This window comes from Callospermophilus lateralis, chromosome 6 (genome assembly GCF_048772815.1).
Source record: "Callospermophilus lateralis isolate mCalLat2 chromosome 6, mCalLat2.hap1, whole genome shotgun sequence".
Taxonomy (NCBI): domain Eukaryota; kingdom Metazoa; phylum Chordata; class Mammalia; order Rodentia; family Sciuridae; genus Callospermophilus; species Callospermophilus lateralis.
The window spans coordinates 111,845,858-111,863,333 of record NC_135310.1 but is presented as its reverse complement, the minus strand read 5'-3'; the positions used below and the strand labels follow the sequence as shown (position 1 = coordinate 111,863,333).

Below are 17,476 nucleotides of genomic sequence, written 5' to 3'. Positions count from 1 at the left end.
TGCCCCGACAACAAAGAACTACATTACCCAGTGAATCCCACGGCCTTGACACAATATGTGCACATGCGCAGAATCTCTCCGTAGGCTCCAGCCCTTACGGCCCTCAGGAAACCTGTGGACTACAAGTCCCGGAAAGCTTCGGGACGTAACTCAGACTGCACGTGCGCGCCCCGCTGCCCGCCGGAAGGACGGAGCCTGGCTGTGTTTATCTCGTTGGGGACTTAGGCGTCGGTTGGCGCGCAACTGGTTCTAGGCTGCTGGCTGCGCGAGGACCCGCGGCCCCGCCCCGGCCCGGCCTGGCAGGTAGCCTGGGATGGGTTGAGGGGCAAGGAAGAATTGGGGGGGCTGGCGACGCCTCTCCTAAGGGCTGGAGTCGTGGGGGAGGGGCCTGAATGATGAGGTGGGGGTGGGGAGGGAACTAGGAGGATGATGGGAAAGGAGAGTGTTAATGGGGAAAAGACTGGAGGAGGATGGTGGTTGGAGGGTGGGAGAGACCTGGTGGCTTAAGGAGACACTGAAGGAAATTGGGAAGAAGACGGGTTAAAAGGAAGCGAGGAAGTTGAGCATAATGAAAGGAGGGGGTGCCTTGCGTTGTGGGGGAGGGGAGTCTGAGTAGGGTGGAAGAAAACAGGGAGAGTCATTCAGAGGAATATATGTGGCCGAAAGGAGACAATCAGTGTTAGTTTTTCTTCCTTTCGTAGAGGTAGAAAAATGGTGGGCGGCTCTTGGGGTGTCCTTGTAGTGGTGGGAGAAGAAAATGAGAAAACTGCAAAGCTCTCAGGAGAAGGAAGGGCCACACATGGGGCGTGGGTCTTGCAAGAAACCAGGGAAAGGGATCGATATACATTAAGGAAATGGAAGGAGCTTGAAAATGGCATAGTGCTGGAGGATCGGGAAGACCCAAAGATAAAAAGAGCCTCTTAGACCTTCTGGCTTGGTCTTGCTTTGAGTTGTCTTTGTAAAGGAGAAGCTAAGATTCTCTCTCCACCCCTTTGGCTGGAATTGCTTGTTTATTCTGTGTGCATTCTTAAACTTTACCTGGACATTTTTGAAGGGAGAGTAGAGACTGTGAGGGAAGATGAAATACTTGCATTCCTAAACCCTTCAACCTCCTAACTCCACAAACCCAGATCCAAGATATTTTGGATTGTGAGTTGGAGTAACCGAAGTGAGAGTAGCTTGGCTGTGGCTATTTCAGGTTTTGCGGGATGGCTATTTAAAGCATGGGATGTGGGGTTGGGGAGGTTGGGTGGGTGGGTGGGACTAGAAAGCCAACTGAAAGCCATGTCTCTTTCCTGCAAGGGGTTTCTCCCTTACTTGAGTTTTGTTGTTGTTTGTTTGTGTTTTCTTTTTTCTTTCTTTCTTTTTTTTTTTTTTGTGTGTGTGTGTGTGTGTGTGTGTTTGTGTGTCTGAGGTTCTTCCTGGTTCTTCTCTCTGCCAAGGCTTTTTGAACAGGGAACAGATGATCCACCAAACCCAGCAGGTGTCTGCCTGCAAAGGCATTGCCAGTTGCAAGAGGATTTGCTTGAAAGAGCCCTCAAATGTATCCATTATCACTAGCTTGGCAGGTTATCTTTAAGAGACCATGACCTCTTATGCCTCAGTCTTTCTCTTGTTACGCTCAAAAGCATTTTTACTTCCCATCCCCTTTCCAGTGCACACTGCCAGCCCTGTACCCCTTTCAGGGACCCCAAGTAGAGGAAGAGCTGCTGGAAATGGCTTTGTTCTCTACTATAATAGCAGGGTTGGGAAAATGGCAGAAAAAGAAAACTCTTCTTCCCTATCCCCAAACACCAGCATACACATACCTTTCTGGCTTAAATTTCTAGTCCTGGCAACATACCAGGCACAGCTGTCAAAGGAACTCCTTGTGCCTGTGGGCACCCTGGGTGACCCCAGTGACAGTGGCTCAGCTTGAAAAGGACTTGATGTAAGGGGATAATCAACCATGGTAACATGGAGTTCCCTGTCCTGGGTAGGGGCACTGTTACACTCAAAGCCTAAAAGCTTTTTTTGCTTTAAAGCACCCTTGCCAGTTTCAATGGGCTGTCTGGAGCTTGCTGGGCTATTAATAGCTATGAGTATTTTGGGATCCCTTTCCCCACCTTTAAGAGCATAGAGATTCTTAGAGAGGTGGCAGTAAGCAGAGCCAGAGTCAAGAGAACACACCGAGCCCAGGAAGGGGGTTTGGAGCGTGGGCCAAGCCAAGGACAGGGTAAAGTCTGTATGAATAGGGGCAACCATGATCACCAGATTCTGAACTGGCATTAGTATAAGGTGGCCCCACCCTTTGCAGTGGGAGAACACAGAGCCAGGGTTAGCTCCTTGACCTCAGCAGCTGTTCTGGAAAAAGGCCAGCCACCTGAGCTGTGACTACTGTTCCTGCAGAGGGGTAGTGTGGGAGGGCCACCAGGGTGACACTTGGAGGCAGGGGCTGGTCCTGGGCAGTCACGAAGAGCCAGGCAGAAGCCTTGCCTGAGGAGCCTGTGGCCCTGACTTGTGTGCAGGTAGCAGAGGCAGCAGGCCGTGCCGGGGGGGCATGTTGCTGTAACCAGTGACCCAGGGGATGTTACGGTGGACAGTGCATCTGGAGGGCGGGCCCCGCAGGGTGAACCATGCTGCAGTGGCTGTTGGGCATCGGGTATACTCCTTCGGGGGTTACTGCTCTGGTGAAGACTACGAGACACTGCGTCAGATAGATGTGCACATTTTCAATGCAGGTAAGCCAAAGCCAGCACTGTCCCTAGGTGCCTATATCAGGGAGGGGAAAAGGTGACTGGATGAGGTTTGGTGGTGGTCCCTGTGCCCAAAGAGACTGGGGATAAATGTCTGGTTTGAGAAAAATTGGACGTCCTGGAGGGAGGGACAACAGACTGAGCAGAGCTGTGCCCACAGTGTCCTTGCGTTGGACAAAGCTGCCTCCAGTGAGGCCTGCCATCCGTGGGCAAGCTCCTGTGGTACCTTACATGCGGTATGGACACTCAACCGTTCTCATCGATGACACAGTCTTCCTTTGGGGCGGGCGGAATGACACCGAAGGGGCCTGCAACGTACTCTATGCCTTTGATGTCAGTGAGTATGGGTCTCAAAGAGAAGCTATGTTCTGCCAAATGGTGCCTTAGGGGCATGGGAAATGTATGGTTGTGGGTACTGGGTAGTAGGGTACCCCTGAGTTTAGGAGGGAGATTGCTGACCTTTGTCATTCTCTCACCTCCTTCAGATGCTCACAAATGGTCCACACCCCGAGTGTCAGGAACGGTTCCTGGTGCCCGGGATGGACATTCAGCTTGTGTCCTGGGCAAGATCATGTATATTTTTGGGGGCTACGAGCAGTTGGTAAGTCTGGGAGGAAGCTAGGGGGTTAGTGTGGATGAGAAAGAGGAAGGGGGATTTAGCATGGTGGAATTGGAGGCTTTTTTGGCTTGTTAGCAATTTTTGAGGGAAGGAGTAGAAAGTCAGAGAGTGACCACTGGCCCTCTCTGTTCTTTCCTTTCTCTTCCCTCTCAGGCGGACTGCTTTTCCAATGACATTCATAAGCTGGATACCAGCACCATGACATGGACCCTTGTTTGTACAAAGGTCAGCATTTCTTTCCCCTGGATCCCCCCATTCATAGAAATCATAGAAAACTCAAATTGAACAGATCTCTTTCCAGTGTCTGTGCTGAAGTTCTCCCCCATCTTTCTGCCACCTGCTCAGGGCAATCCTGCACGCTGGAGGGACTTCCACTCAGCCACAATGCTGGGCAATCACATGTATGTCTTTGGAGGCCGTGCTGACCGCTTTGGGCCATTCCATTCTAACAATGAGATTTACTGCAACCGTATTCGCGTCTTTGACACCAGAACTGAGGCCTGGCTGGACTGCCCACCCACTCCAGTGCTGCCTGAGGGACGCCGGAGCCACTCAGCCTGTGAGTGTGTTACTTGCTTGTGGAGTCCCCTATCAGATCTCACACTCTTAACATTTTGCTGTTTTTCCAGTTGGCTACAATGGAGAGCTGTACATCTTTGGTGGCTATAATGCAAGGCTGAACCGGCACTTCCATGATCTCTGGAAGTTTAACCCTGGTAAAAAGCACTGCCTTTAGGGGAGGCACAAGGAGTAATTGAGGTGGGAAGAGAAGAAAAATAATCCTGAGTAGGTGAGGGGCTGGAGGGGTGAAGATATTTGGACAAGACAGGTACTGAATTTATACTTTAACTTCTCTTTTAGTATCTTTTACCTGGAAAAAAATTGAACCAAAGGGGAAGGGGCCATGTCCCCGCCGGCGCCAGTGCTGCTGCATTGTTGGTGACAAGATTGTCCTCTTTGGGGGTACCAGGTTAGGAGGAGAGAGGAAGGCTTAGGAATGGCCCTAAGTCTGTGACTAACAGTGGGAGGTATTTGAGCAAGAGGGTCTTGAGGGTTGTGTTTCCTCTGACCTTCATTTCTCTTGATCCCTTTAGCCCGTCTCCCGAGGAAGGCCTGGGAGATGAATTTGACCTCATAGATCACTCTGATTTACATATTTTGGACTTTAGTAAGTTATTTCTGAACTGCTCCTGCCATCAGGGTCCCTGTCTTTGGGTGGTAATGTCCAGGACTGCAATTTTTCTCAGCTTTGACCATTTCCCTACCCCAACTCCTTCTTTAAAGGCCCTAGTCTGAAGACTCTGTGCAAACTCGCGGTGATTCAGTATAATCTGGACCAGTCCTGTTTGCCCCATGACATCAGGTACAGCAAGTGGTTACAAAGGAGGGATTGGTTGAGGGTGAGTGTGCAGCACAGGTGTGACCCTGATTAGTTTCAATATGGAAGAGACAGATGTGTTTTTTTTTTTGGTTGTGCTAGGGACTTAATGTTCATATGAGGAATAGGTGGAAGGAGGCGAAGGTGTATAGTCAGTCACCTGTCAGGTGGGTCAGTTATGTGGGAAAAAGAAAAATGCAGCAGGGTGCAGTGAGTGGCACATGCCTATGATCTCAGGTACTTAGGGACCAAAGCAAGAGGATTGCCACATTTGAGATCATCCTGGGCAGGAGGCCCTGGGTTCAGTTTCCAGTTTTGCCCCCTCCCCCCAGTCTAGTTTTTTGAACCACACTCAGAAGCATTGCTTCCTGATACCTGAGCTTATATAGTTTTTGTTAACATGCTGAGAACAGCTATTAAGTCTTAGACCCTACATGCAAAGTAAAGGCAAGTTTAGAAGCCTCTAACCTTAGTTTCAGAATTAAGGGAACTCCTGGCTTCTTGCCTTTGAATTCCATTCTTAGGATCAGATTAAGCACCAAGTTACTTTGTGTATCATTTTGCCCTTCTGGTTTATTCTGAACCACTATCCTTTATGTCAGTTCACTTTAATTCTTACTTGTTGAGGGTCTTTTGTTAAGAATTTGGTGACACTTGTCTGAATTGATGGATCCCAGACTGGCTAAAGATTGATACATGTACTTAACACCAAATAGATTGTTCATTGTGTTGGCCTAGAAGCTACTTGGTAAATCTTTGTAGAATAGAAAAATTGTTGTAGAGAAATTTAATTTTAATATGGTTGGATGGATGGAGAAGGCCTCAGGAAGAATAGGAGACCCTACTCTGGGCCTTAAAAGGATGGAAGTTGACAACAAAAGTGGATGTTCCTGGTGGGGTTGAGGTAAACAGGCTGCCAGATTAAATCTGACCAGAGCAGGAAAAGTAGGTTGGGATGTTTATTGAGATGAACACACAGATCCCAGGTGTTTGGACTCAGGAATGAAAATATATACATATATGTAAATATGCATATATAAACATAAACAGGAAATCCACAGAGCTTAGAGGTGGAGTGGGTGGAATTGGATTTGCTCCTGGGTGGGGTGTGATGATTAAACCTCACTTGGCTGTAAGGAAGAGGTGGCTGTAGGGAATTGAGCTTTATTAGCTTGGAGGGACTTGTGTGTTCATAGCTTTGGGTGAGGAATTCTAGGTGGGGGGTTCCCTCATCTGTCCTTTCTGGCCTTCCAGGTGGGAGCTGAATGCCATGACCACCAACAGCAATATCAGTCGCCCTATCGTCTCCTCCCATGGGTAGGAGGAAGTTTCTGCCTTCTGCCGCCTTCCCTCCTGAGCCTGCTGTTGTCTTCACTGCCCCTTCCCATCTCACCTGCCTGCCCCTTTGGACCCTGGACTCAGTATACCTCCATGTGGAGTTGTTGGACTAGAGGTGTTTTGTGCTGTGAATTCAGTGGGGGAGCTCTAATGGGGAGGGCCAGTTCCCTGCCCCCCCTTGGGCCAAGGGCCCCTTCCCCTTGGTGCTCTGTTCCTGTCCACCTCCCTCCGACTGCTCCTGGGCCTCTGCCCTGCCCCAGGCCAGCCAGGTAGCTAGGCTCCGCTGGGAAAAGAAGGGAATGGGGAGAAGGAGAAGCAAGCAGTGTGTGAGCCTCAGGAGCTTCCCTCTCCCTCCATGCCCAAACCCTTCCCCGTGCTTGAGCCTTGAGCATTGACTGGGAACTGAGAGGAATTGCAGCTGTTGGCTTGAAACCTCCTTCTCCCCGACGTGGGGAGACGGGGACCAGCAGATAATCCCACTCTTCCCTGAGCTGCTGCTGTACCCTGAATGTCAGCCAGCTCGGATTTTATAAAAATGAATTAAAACCTTCCAACGTGTGGCGTGTTTTTATGAAATACCGTGGAGATGGCAGTTGTTTGCCTGTGGGACAGGGTGCTGCGGGAAGGGCACCCCTGAGGGTCTGTCAGCCGAGAGTATCAGGAAATGCCACCAAGGCCTGGCCCCAGGGCCTCAGGGGGAAAGTTGCGACGTTCTCTGCGGAGCGGACGCCTTTGGGCTCTTCCAGACCCGTCGGTGGCGCTGCCTGTTTTCTGCACTCTCTTCCTCGAGTTGAAACCCAGCTTTCGGGTCGCCGGAAGAGGCGGGGTGGGAGTCGCCGCGAGCGGAAGCAGCGCCATTTTTCCTCGGAACGCAGCGAGAGCGATGCTGGGAACCCGTCAACGCGCGGTGCTCGCGGTCCAGCATCCGCGTGGGTCTCCGGAGGGCGGGGAGGTGGAGCTCGGAGCCGTGGCCCGTGACCTGTCAAGCGGTGAGGGCGCGGGGTTGGGTGCAAACGGGAGGCTGCCGCGGCCTGGCGGAGGCTTCGAACCCGCAGAAACTGTTCGGTAAACTGGGAAATTTCAGAGACGGCGCCCGCCGCGCTGTGGAAGGTCGGAGGGTGGGTACTTCTGGGCTTAGAACATTCTGAGCGGTTTTCGCAAGGAGAAAACACGTTCAGTACCACGGAGCTAGGAAAGGTCTCCATTTTTCTGGGGAAGGCTTAGTCAGATTGCGCGTTTAGTAAGCATCCACTATGTGCAGGCAGAGGTAGGGCTGCGGGGGATACTGTAGTGAATTCAGCAAAGACTTCTCATGTAGCTTACCTTTCAGAAGGGCAATAAAAAGAAAAGGCAAACAGATTTTACATAAAAGCAATAAACCCATGAACTGTATACTTTAAAAGGGGGAATTTTAGGGTATGTGAATTGTATATCAGTTTTTTAAACTTACTTTTTTAGTTGTTGATATAACTTTATTTATTTATATGTGGTGCTGAGAATTGAACCTAATGCCTCACTCATCTAGGCAAGTGCTCTACCACTGAGCCATCACCCCAGCCCCCTTGTATATCAGTCTTTTAAAATATTTTTTTTTAGATGTTGATGAACCTTTGTTTTATTCTTTTGTTGCTGTGCTGCGAATTGAACCCAGTGCCTCACACGTGTGAGGCAACGACTGGACAACTGAGCCACAACTCTAGCCCCTTTTAGATCAGTTTTTAAGAAGGGGGTAAAGGCTGTGGAGAGAAAGCAGGTAGGGGTTGCAACTTAAAGTAAGGTAGAGAAAGCCTTCCTGGGAAGGAGATATTTCAGGAAAGGCTTAAAGGAAGTGAGGGAGCAAGTAATACATCTGGGTGAAGCATACCAAGCAGAGGCAACATCAGACGTGGATGGGACCATATGTTACTGCTCAGGAACTGTTGGAGGCCAGTTGGCTGGAGAAGAGTGAAAGATGATTAGGAGAGACATTACAGGATGCCAGGTCGCTTGGGGATTTCAGACCTTCATAAGAAATGACTTTCACTCTGAGTAGGATGGAAGCCATTGGGAAGCTTTGAATTCAGAAGTGACATGATCTGAAGTTTATGTGTGGGAGTGATGAGGTCAATTTTGTTTTGATGCTCCTCAGGCAAAGTGGGGAACATAGCTTTGAAAAGAGAAAGGTTGGAGATTGGGAGTCCAGTTAGGAGGTTAGGGCATAAGAATGAGATGAGATGAGAAATGCTGAAAGTATGAACCAGGACTGTGGCAGTGGTAACTGAATGAGTGAGGCAGATTGTTGTGGGGTAACTCCATGAAGGAATAATTTAAAAAAGAGGATGGAGGGGAGAGACTATCCTACTATGGCTTGGTTAATCTCTGATACTACTGCCTCTGGTACTGAGGACTGAACTCAGGGTACTTTACCACTGAGCTACATCCCTAGTCCTTTTTTTGTTTTTTATTTTGAGACAGAGTCATTTGAAATTGCTGAGAGTGTGGCTAAGTTGTTGAGGCTAGCCTGGAACATATGATTCTCCTGCTTCAGTCTCCTGAGTCACAGGATTATAGGTGTGCACCATTGCACCTGGCAATCCTATAGCTTTCTTTCTTTCTTTTAAACCTAAGAGTGCTTAAACACTGAGCAGCATCTCCAGCCCTTTTTATTTTGAGACAGGGTCTCGCTAGGTTGCTTAGTGTCTCTCTTACATTGCTGAGCCTGGCTGCAAACTTATGACTCAGCCTCCTGAGTCACTGGGATTACCTCACCCAGCAGCCATATGCCTTTGTTAGTAAGATGAGGCTCCAGGTAGCTAAAACATTTGAAGAGTTAAGTAGTATTATAGCATCATAATCACAGCCTGTGCTGTATGGGACTTATAAATATTGATTGATCTGATGGGGATGTTGGAAAGGATCTGAGGAATGGGAATGAGATGATGTCTTTTCTACAGAGGGAGATACTAAGCTTAATTGTGTAATCCTCCCCACTTTTGCAGGTATAGCTGACATGTCATTTGAGGAATTGTTGAAATTGCAGAGCCAAGTGGGAACCAAAACATACAAACAATTGGTAGCTGGAAACAGCACTAAGAAGCAATGTTCTAGACCACCTGTCCGAAATACATGTGTTGCAAGTAAGCACAGGTGAGAAGTAAGGCTTACCTTAGGAGTTGGATACCCAGGACCTTGAATAGGGGTCTGCTTGCTTTCCCTGTTTTTTTTTTTTTTTTTTTTTTTTTTAACGGTACTGGTGTTTGAAACCAGGGGTCCTTTACTACTGAGCTGCATCCCCATCGCTTTTTAATTTTTGAAACAGGGTCTCACTAAATTGTTCAGGCTAGACTTGAACTTGGAATCCTCCTGCTTCAGCCTTCCAAGTAGCTTAGATTACAGGTGTGTACTACTATGCCCTGCTAGGTGTCTATTTTTTTGTTGGCAGATGGGAAGCCTTTGACCAAGACTGGAGTCTCTTTCACCCATCCTTGTAATTTCTCCTTAGGCCTCTGGAGATGTCAGCCAAGGTTCGAGTGCCATTTTTACGTCAGGTTGTTCCAGTCAGTAAAAAGGTGAGGAAGAGGCAGGGAGCAGTTTCTCAGTGAAAGGAGACTGAACAGTATTTTATATTCTCTCTACTCTCTCCAAAGGTGGCCCGGGACCCCCGCTTTGATGATCTATCAGGAGAATATAATCCTGAGGTGTTTGACAAAACATATCAATTCTTAAATGACATCCGAGCCAAAGAGAAAGAGGTATAAGCTTGAGATTGGTTCATGAGTATTTTAGGGGATGGGGAATCAGGGCAGAGGTTAGAGAGTAGACAGAGGAAAGCTGGAAGCTTTACTTTTTGGGGGGAGGGAGAGGGTGGGTACTGAGGGTTGAATTCAGGTACTCGACTATTGAGTCACATCCCCAGCCCTATTTTGTATTTTATTTAGAGACAGGGTCTCACTGAGTTGCTTAGTGCCTTGCTTTTGTTGAGGCTGGTTTTGAACCCATGATCCTCCTGCCTCAGCCTCCAGAGCTGCTGGGATTATAGGCATGTGGCACCAGGCTTGGCAGGAAGCTTTACTTTTTAAAATTAAGATCTTTTAAAATAGACACATAGTAATTGCATGTTTATGGGATACAGTGTGGCATTTCAGTATACATATTCAATGTGTAATGATCAGATGAGGGTAACTGGAATATTTTTCACCCACAACATATAATTTGATGTTGTTGGGAATGTTAAAAATTCTATGGGCTGGGGCTGGGGCTGTTGAGCACTTGCCTAGCATGTATGAGGCACTAGGTTCGACCCTCAGTACCACATTAAAAAAATAAATAAAATAAAATAAAGATATTGTGTGCATCTGCAACTAAAAAAAAACTTTTTTTTTTTTTTTTTTTTTTTTAAATTGTATGAGCTGGGGCTGTGGATATAGCTCAGTTGGTAAGAGTGCTTGCCTTGCATGCACAAGGTCCTGGGTTCAATCCCCTACACACATACAAAAAAAAAAAAAATTGTATGAGCTGTTTTGAAATGTTCATTTCACTGTTGTCAACTGTAGTTATCCTGCTGTGCTGTACAGCTTTGGAAGTCATCTTCCTATTTAACTACCCTGCCTGCTGCACCAGTGGTGGTGGTGGGGTGGGCGGGGTGGGGGGCAGCTCTTTTATTTTGGTAGTTGGGATAGAATCTTAGTGGTGTTCTACCACTGAGCTACATCTCCAATCCTTTTTTAAAAAAACTATATTCTTTAGTGGTAGTTGGATACAATACCTTTATTTTATTTATTTTTATGTGGTGTTGAGGATCAAACCCAGTGCCTCGAACGTGCTAGGTGAGGGCTCTACTGCTGGGCCACAGCCCCAGCCCCATCTCCAATCCTTTTTATTTCTATTTTGAGACAGGGTCTTGCTAAGTTGCCCAAACTGGCTTCAAATCTGTGATCCTCCTGCCTCAGCCTCCTGAGTAGCTGGGATTACAGGTGTCCACCATTCTGGCCAGTCCAGCTATACCCCTATACCTGTCAAGCATCCTCTCTCTGTCTCTCCCTCCCCTACACCCTTCACAGGCTCTAGTAACTGCTATTCTGTTCTCTACTTCTTTGAGACCAGCTTTAGCTTCCACATATAAGAGAATAAGAAAACATGCAGTTTTTGTCTTTCTGTGCCAAACTTATTTCACTTAACATTGCTTCAGCTTTCAAATCATAAAAAGGATAATAAGGGCTGGGGCTGTAGCTCAGTGGTAGAACTTGGGCTTTATTAGCACCTGTGAGGCTGTGAGATCAATCCCCAGCACCACACATACGTAAAGGGAAAATAAAATTCCTGTGTCATAGTGTAAACTTCTTAGAACAATGCTTGGCACAGACTTTCAATTAACATTTATAAAATACTAACCATCTGATTAATTTTCCAATATGGAGCTTGTGAAAAAACAGTTGAAGAAGCATCTTTCAGGGGAGGAACATGAGAAACTGCAGCAGCTACTTCAGCGAATGGTGCGTAAATGATATGGCGAGTGGGTGGTGAGTGCAGTTAAAGGGAGGTGTTCATGACATCTCATTTCATCTCATCGTTGCTCCTCAGGAACAGCAAGAAATGGCACAGCAAGAAAGAAAGCGGCAGCAGGAGCTTCGCCTGGCCCTGAAGCAGGAGCGGCGGACTCAAGCCCAGCAGGGTCATCGACCATACTTCCTGAAGAAATGTGAGTGGGGCACAATTCTTGCAGGCTGATTACAGGGGTGGGTGTGGAGGCCATTTTGGCAGGGTACTGTGTTGGGGGTCCATGAGCCCCTTTAAAAACGCATGAAGTGTAATTCCAATGATTTTTTAAAAAAATATTTATTTATTTTTAAGTTTTAGGTAGACATAATATCTTTATTTTACATTTGTGTGGTGCTGAGGATTAAACCTAGTGCCTCGTGCATGCTAGGTGATCACTCTACCGCTGAGCCACAACCCCAGCCCCAATCCCAATGATTTGTGAGGCTGAGGCAGGAGGATTGCAAGTTCAAGGCCAGACGAAGCAATTTAGTGAGACCCTGTCTCAAAAAAAATTTTTTAAAGGGTTAGAGATGCAGCTCGGTGGTTAAGTGGCCATGGGTTAAATCCTCAGGAAAAAGAATAGCAACAAAAAGAATGCATGAAGGCTGGATCTCACAATAACTTGGAGGAAAGTGGAATAGTAAGGAAGAGTTATTTATAACCACTCTTGTATCCCTAATTAGATTATGGCAGGATTGATGCTTGTATCCCCACCCCACACACACACACATACACATTTATGCTTTGCAGGGCACATAGAAGGAGCAGGAGTTCACAGTTAGTTCAGTGGAGTAAGATTGGATCATACAAAAAGTTGGCTTAATCAGGCTGGGGTTTTGGCTCAGTGGTAGAGTGCTCGCCTCGTACGTGCGAGACCCCGGGTTGGATCCTCAGCACCCATAAAAATAAATAAGTGAAATAAAGGTGTTGTGTCCAACTACAACTAAAAAATAAAATATTAAACAAATTAATAAAAACGTTGGCTTAAGCTGGAATGTAGCTCAGTAATAGAGTGCTTCTCTAGCATGCTTGAGACCCTGGGTTCAAACCCCAGTACCCCCCACACACACACACTCAAGTTGGCTTCCCACACATCAGAGAGCTCCAAACAACTCACATATGCCAGCATGGAACTGGAAATTACCAACCAGGGAAAAGGAAAAACGGGGGCTTCCTCCTTTGCTCACCAACTTGCTTTCTCCTTGTAATCTAGCTGAACAGCGTCAGTTGGTCCTAGCTGAGAAGTTCAAGGAGCTTAAGCGCAGCAAGAAGCTGGAGAGTTTCTTGAGTCGAAAGAGGCACCGAAATGCAGGCAAGGACAAGAGACATCTCCCTTTGAGCAGAGAGTATTGAAGAACTGTCATCTGTCTGCACTGCCTAGGGAGACAAGGGTCTGTGGAGACATGGATCTCTGGCCTCATTCTCCTGGTTCTTTGCTGTTCAAGGGCAAGGAAAGATCACATCCAATCTTGAACTCAGAAGATTAGGGCTCTTGGACTCCCCCTAGAGCAGGACAAGAAGAATAGCTCAGCCTTCTGCTGTGTCACACTGCCTGTATTTGAATTTGGTTCATTATGTCCTTCTGCCTTTCTTCCATCCTAGTCTTAAACCAGTGATTCTATTACTGAAGAAATGGGACCATGAAGTCTGTGGCTATAGGGCTTGGACTTTATATAGGAATCATTTCATAAACATCTGTTATTTTTCATTATTTTACTGTTTTGTAGAACTCTTTTAGTGTTCTTACAGGGATTAAACAATCAACCCTACACCTTCCGCAAGTGAAAAGTCGGATCAGACTCTCTTCCTACTTAAATCTGGGTCCTGAAAAGATGACAGTTATTTAAAGGGTCAGCCACTCCTGTAGAACTACTTGGTTTTGATTGTAAGAGGAAATAGGAGGTAGGGACATAAAGCTTTGCTGAACTGGGCACAGTGGCACATGCCTGTAATCCCAACAGCTGGGGAGGCTGAGGTTTGAGGATCACAAGTTCAAAGCCAGTATCAGCAGTTTAGTGAGGCACTAAACAACTTAGGAAGAGCCTGTCTCAAAATTAAAAAAAAAAAATCAGGGCCAGGGATCTAACTCAGTGGTAAAGTACCTTTGGATTCAATCCTCAGGACCCAAGGAAAAATGTAGGGTAGGGCTGGGAATGTGTCTTGGTTGTAAAATATCCCCAGTACCACAAAAGGGAAAATTAAAAAAAGAACTATATCTATTGCTTGATGTCTCTGAAATGGGAGAAAGATGTCTTGATGATAGAAATGGAAGCTGAAATGCTCCTCTCCCCTGATTGTAAGCCTAGGATCATAGCTACCAGTATAGTTTGCCTTGCCATGAGAGTACTACAGGGTCCCTGGTGTCATGTGTGTCAATCCTATTTTTTTTTTTTTTTTTTTTAAGTCAGTGAATGGATTCTGGCTGGTTAAAAGCAGAAAACTATCTAAGTATCAGAACTACTGAGAATGCTAGAGAGAACATCCAAATTGGGGGAAAGAAGATAGGGATAAAGTCTAGTCATTAAAAATACTCTGGGCTGGGGTTGTGGCTCAGAGGTAGAGTGCTAGCCTAGCATGTGTGAGGCACTAGGTTTGATCCTCAGCACCACATAAAAATAAAATAAAGACATTGTGTCCACCTATAACTAAAAAATAAATATTAAAAAAATACTCTGTAATTCTGTCTCAGAACCAGAATATTGATGTGGAGGTGCCTCAATGCCACCAAGATGTACTTTCTACTTTCTCCTGCTTTGTTCTGATTAGCCAGGCCTTGGTCACATGGCTGCAAGGGGGGTGGGCTGGAAAAGCAAGAATTTATTCTAGAGTTGTGGGGAGTTTATCTAGAGTTGTGGGGAGTTTCTCAGATGACTGGTGATCAGAGGACATACATGTCCAAATAAGTACTGGCCACCCCAGGCCTTCAGTCACCCTTCAGCAAGGACCCAGAGAAGATATTGGATTTCATTGAGGGTTTTTTGTTTTGAGTAATAGTTTTATTGAAATGTAATTCACATACCTTAAAATTTATGTGTTTAAGATGAACAGTAGTTTTTAGTATAATTACAAAATTGTGCAACTATTACCACAATGTGAGAATATTTTTGAAACCTCAAAAGAAACCCTATGCCGGGCATAGTGAGGTGCTAAGTGACTCAGTGAGAACCTGTCTCTAAAGGAAATACAAAATAGGGCTGGGGATGTGGCTCAGTAGACAAGTGCCCCTGAATTCATCTGTTCTCTGTCTATATGGATTTGCTTATTTGGCACATTTTATTTAAACGGAGTCAAAATGTGTGTTTTTTCCTCTTTAAGTCTTGAGATTGTCAGATGAAAGTAACTGCCATAGGATCCCCCCACCCCTGTACTGGAATTTGAGCCCAGGGATGCTTTACCCTTAAGCTACATACCCAGCCCTTTTAATTTTTTTTTTTTTTTTTTTTGTTAATGGACCTTTGTTTACTTATATGTGGTGCTGAAAATTGAACCCAGTGTGTCACACATACTGGGCAAGCTCTCTACCACTGAACTACAACCCCGGCCCCATCTCTAGCCCTTTTTATCTTGAGATAGTGTCAGTAAATTGCTGAGATAGTACTGGAACTTGTATCCTGCTTCAGCCTCTCAAATTGCTGGGATTACAGGCATGTGTCACTGTGCCAAGGGCCATAACTAGCTGTAGGGATTTAAGGTATGTGCCTATGAGGATGGCCCCACAAAGGAGCAGGGATGGGCATGAGATGGGCATGAGAATAAGATAATCTCCAGTCTCTAAAGTAACTCTTGAGTTATCTTAGAAGTGAAGCAAACTGTCTGCTCTCATGGGATGGATGATCCTGAAGGCAGAGAAGGAGGTCAGATTGTCCTGGTGCTGGTGACAGCATAATTTGTACCTAAGTCAGCTACTCTCATGGATTCCCACAAATCACCTAAGCCAGAGTGGGTGGGTGACTGTGTGCTATAAAGTGTGGACAACACAGGTGCTGTACCAAAGTCAGGGGTTTTGGGGCCAAAGCTGGTGGTGTGAATTTTTGAAGGACTGGCTGGGCATGGTGGTGCATGCCTGCAATCCCAACTGATTGGGAGGCTGAGGAAGGAGGATCACAAATTCAAAGCCAGCCTCAGCAATTCAGTGAGAACCTGTTTCAAAAAAAGTTGGGGAAGGGTTATGGATGTGGCTCAGTGGGTACAAAATTTTTTTGGAGGGCTGGGGTGTGTAGATCAGTGGTAGAGCACTTATCCTGCACAGGGTCCTAGATTTGATCCCCAGCATACCCCTGTGCGCCTGCCCCCCGCCCCCCCCAAAAAAAATTGCTGGATGGAGGCTTAGTTCATTGCAGAAGAACCAGGATACTGAGGGGTTTGGTGGCTATAAAATGCTTGAAGGGTTGAACTAGTGCAGGATGTACAGCTCAGTTAATGCAGGAGTCCATGCAGTCAGTGGCAGGATGGGGGGTGGGATTGGCCATACAAAAAAGTCCATTCTGTGTCCAGACATGTAGTGTGTACTGGCCTGGTTATAGAGCCCACAGCAGAGGTGTATTATGGTTTTCTAGAGAAATCAATAGGATATAGATTTGATTATAAAAGGGCCCTATAGAGATCATCTGCAGGCTGGAAAGCCAGAGGAACCAGTACCTGCTCAGTCCAAGAACTGGAGCCTCTGAACACTAGGGATCAGTGATTAGCCCCACTTTGGGAAATTCCCTGGTGACTCCTTGGTTAGAATGTGCTTTGGAAGAGCAAAAGAGCTGGTGGCTGCTGTTTCCTTGTTCTTCCAGTTTTTGTTTCATCTAAGCTCCCAACCTACTGGACTGCTCCTCACAGTAGGGTGGGTCTCGGCCTCAGTTTGCTGTCCCACATGCAAATCATTCCTACAAACACCCTCAATGATACACTCAGAAGTCTCTTAATTTTAGGCATCTCTTAATCTAATCAATCTGACAATTCACATTAGCCATCACAAGGGAGTAGAGTTCAGAGAAGTTTTGGCACCTGAGCACTAGCTCAAGAACAAGAGGATGTCGTGACCAATAAAAGGCATGGTCTCTGCTACAAAGGAAAGGCACCCAAGTGACACACTACAGCAACCCCATACCCTGAGCCCACTATTGCCCCTGCCTATTGCTTGTTCTTCTCTGGTCTCTGCCCCTCCAGGGCAAGCCATGGGCCAATAGGCAGGCACTTGCTGTAATACCTACCAAAAGCACCATGGGACCAGTACTGCAAAGCATTTGAGCCCTCAGTCCTTTGGTGACGCTCTGCCCTCTGTTCCTTTGCTTCCTCTTGATTTCTCTGATTCTCCCAGGACCTGACCTCTTTTTCCCTTATAGACTCCGTTCCTAATCTCAATCCTGAGTGGCTGTATTCCTTCTGCCTAGTGTCTGTGACCTCCCTTAGCACCTGACCCTTCTTCACCCTTCTTTCCTTTCTTTTTTAACTTTCTTCCTGTCACTGGTGAGCTTCAAGAACCCTGGACTCCTTCCCTCCTCCCCAGTGTCCTTGCCAAGATGCATAACTCCACCCTTGGCACTGGGTCCCCTAGTGTGCCCTGTGCAGCCTCAATGGGGGTGGAGGCAGAGCAGCCAATTAGAGGACAGAAACCCCCCCTCCCCCGCCACAGCAGCAAAGCTTGCCTAGGGGGCCAGATGGAGGTAGGAATTCCAGGACAGTGTGTGCAGCTCTACCAGAGGAGAGGTGGAAGCAGAGGAGGATAGGAAGAGAGGGGCAATGTAGAGGAGCTTATGGGAGGAAATAACAGCTATAGTCTCATATCTACTTCCAACCCAGATTCTAAAGCAAGGGATAAAAGATAGCCAGGAATGATGATGCATGCCCGTAATCCCAGTGGCTCAGAAGGTTGAGGCAGGAGGATCACAAGTTCAAAGC

At 46.8% G+C, this 17,476-nt stretch overlaps 2 protein-coding genes across 6 annotated transcripts; both read left to right on the top strand.

The window, feature by feature from the left end:
• The first annotated feature begins 157 nt into the window (after nucleotides 1-157).
• Klhdc3 (kelch domain containing 3) lies at nucleotides 158-6,624 on the top strand. Of its 3 annotated transcripts, none has more exons than XM_076858702.1 (11): nucleotides 158-303; nucleotides 2,508-2,720; nucleotides 2,896-3,072; nucleotides 3,221-3,336; nucleotides 3,508-3,579; nucleotides 3,700-3,913; nucleotides 3,984-4,070; nucleotides 4,216-4,324; nucleotides 4,449-4,522; nucleotides 4,639-4,717; nucleotides 5,987-6,624. In XM_076858702.1, the coding sequence occupies exons 2-11, from the start codon at nucleotides 2,567-2,569 to the stop codon at nucleotides 6,051-6,053; spliced, it is 1,149 nt and encodes a 382-aa protein (XP_076714817.1). In that variant the 5' UTR covers nucleotides 158-303; nucleotides 2,508-2,566; the 3' UTR covers nucleotides 6,054-6,624. The 3 variants fall into 3 exon arrangements, with proteins under 3 accessions (XP_076714817.1, XP_076714819.1, XP_076714818.1); XM_076858704.1 differs by lacking the exon at nucleotides 158-303 and adding an exon at nucleotides 1,279-2,215; XM_076858703.2 differs by lacking the exon at nucleotides 158-303 and having other exon boundaries at nucleotides 2,246-2,720.
• A 281-nt stretch (nucleotides 6,625-6,905) lies between these two features.
• On the top strand, nucleotides 6,906-13,802 carry Rrp36 (ribosomal RNA processing 36). Of its 3 annotated transcripts, none has more exons than XM_076858705.1 (7): nucleotides 6,906-7,059; nucleotides 9,049-9,196; nucleotides 9,552-9,618; nucleotides 9,697-9,801; nucleotides 11,467-11,541; nucleotides 11,630-11,747; nucleotides 12,801-13,802. In XM_076858705.1, exons 1-7 carry the CDS (start codon nucleotides 6,954-6,956, stop codon nucleotides 12,938-12,940), a joined length of 759 nt encoding a protein of 252 aa, XP_076714820.1. In that variant the 5' UTR covers nucleotides 6,906-6,953; the 3' UTR covers nucleotides 12,941-13,802. The 3 variants fall into 3 exon arrangements, with proteins under 3 accessions (XP_076714820.1, XP_076714822.1, XP_076714821.1); XM_076858707.1 differs by lacking the exon at nucleotides 6,906-7,059 and adding an exon at nucleotides 7,064-7,135; XM_076858706.1 differs by lacking the exon at nucleotides 6,906-7,059 and adding an exon at nucleotides 7,105-7,188.
• Nucleotides 13,803-17,476: the final 3,674 nt, after the last annotated feature.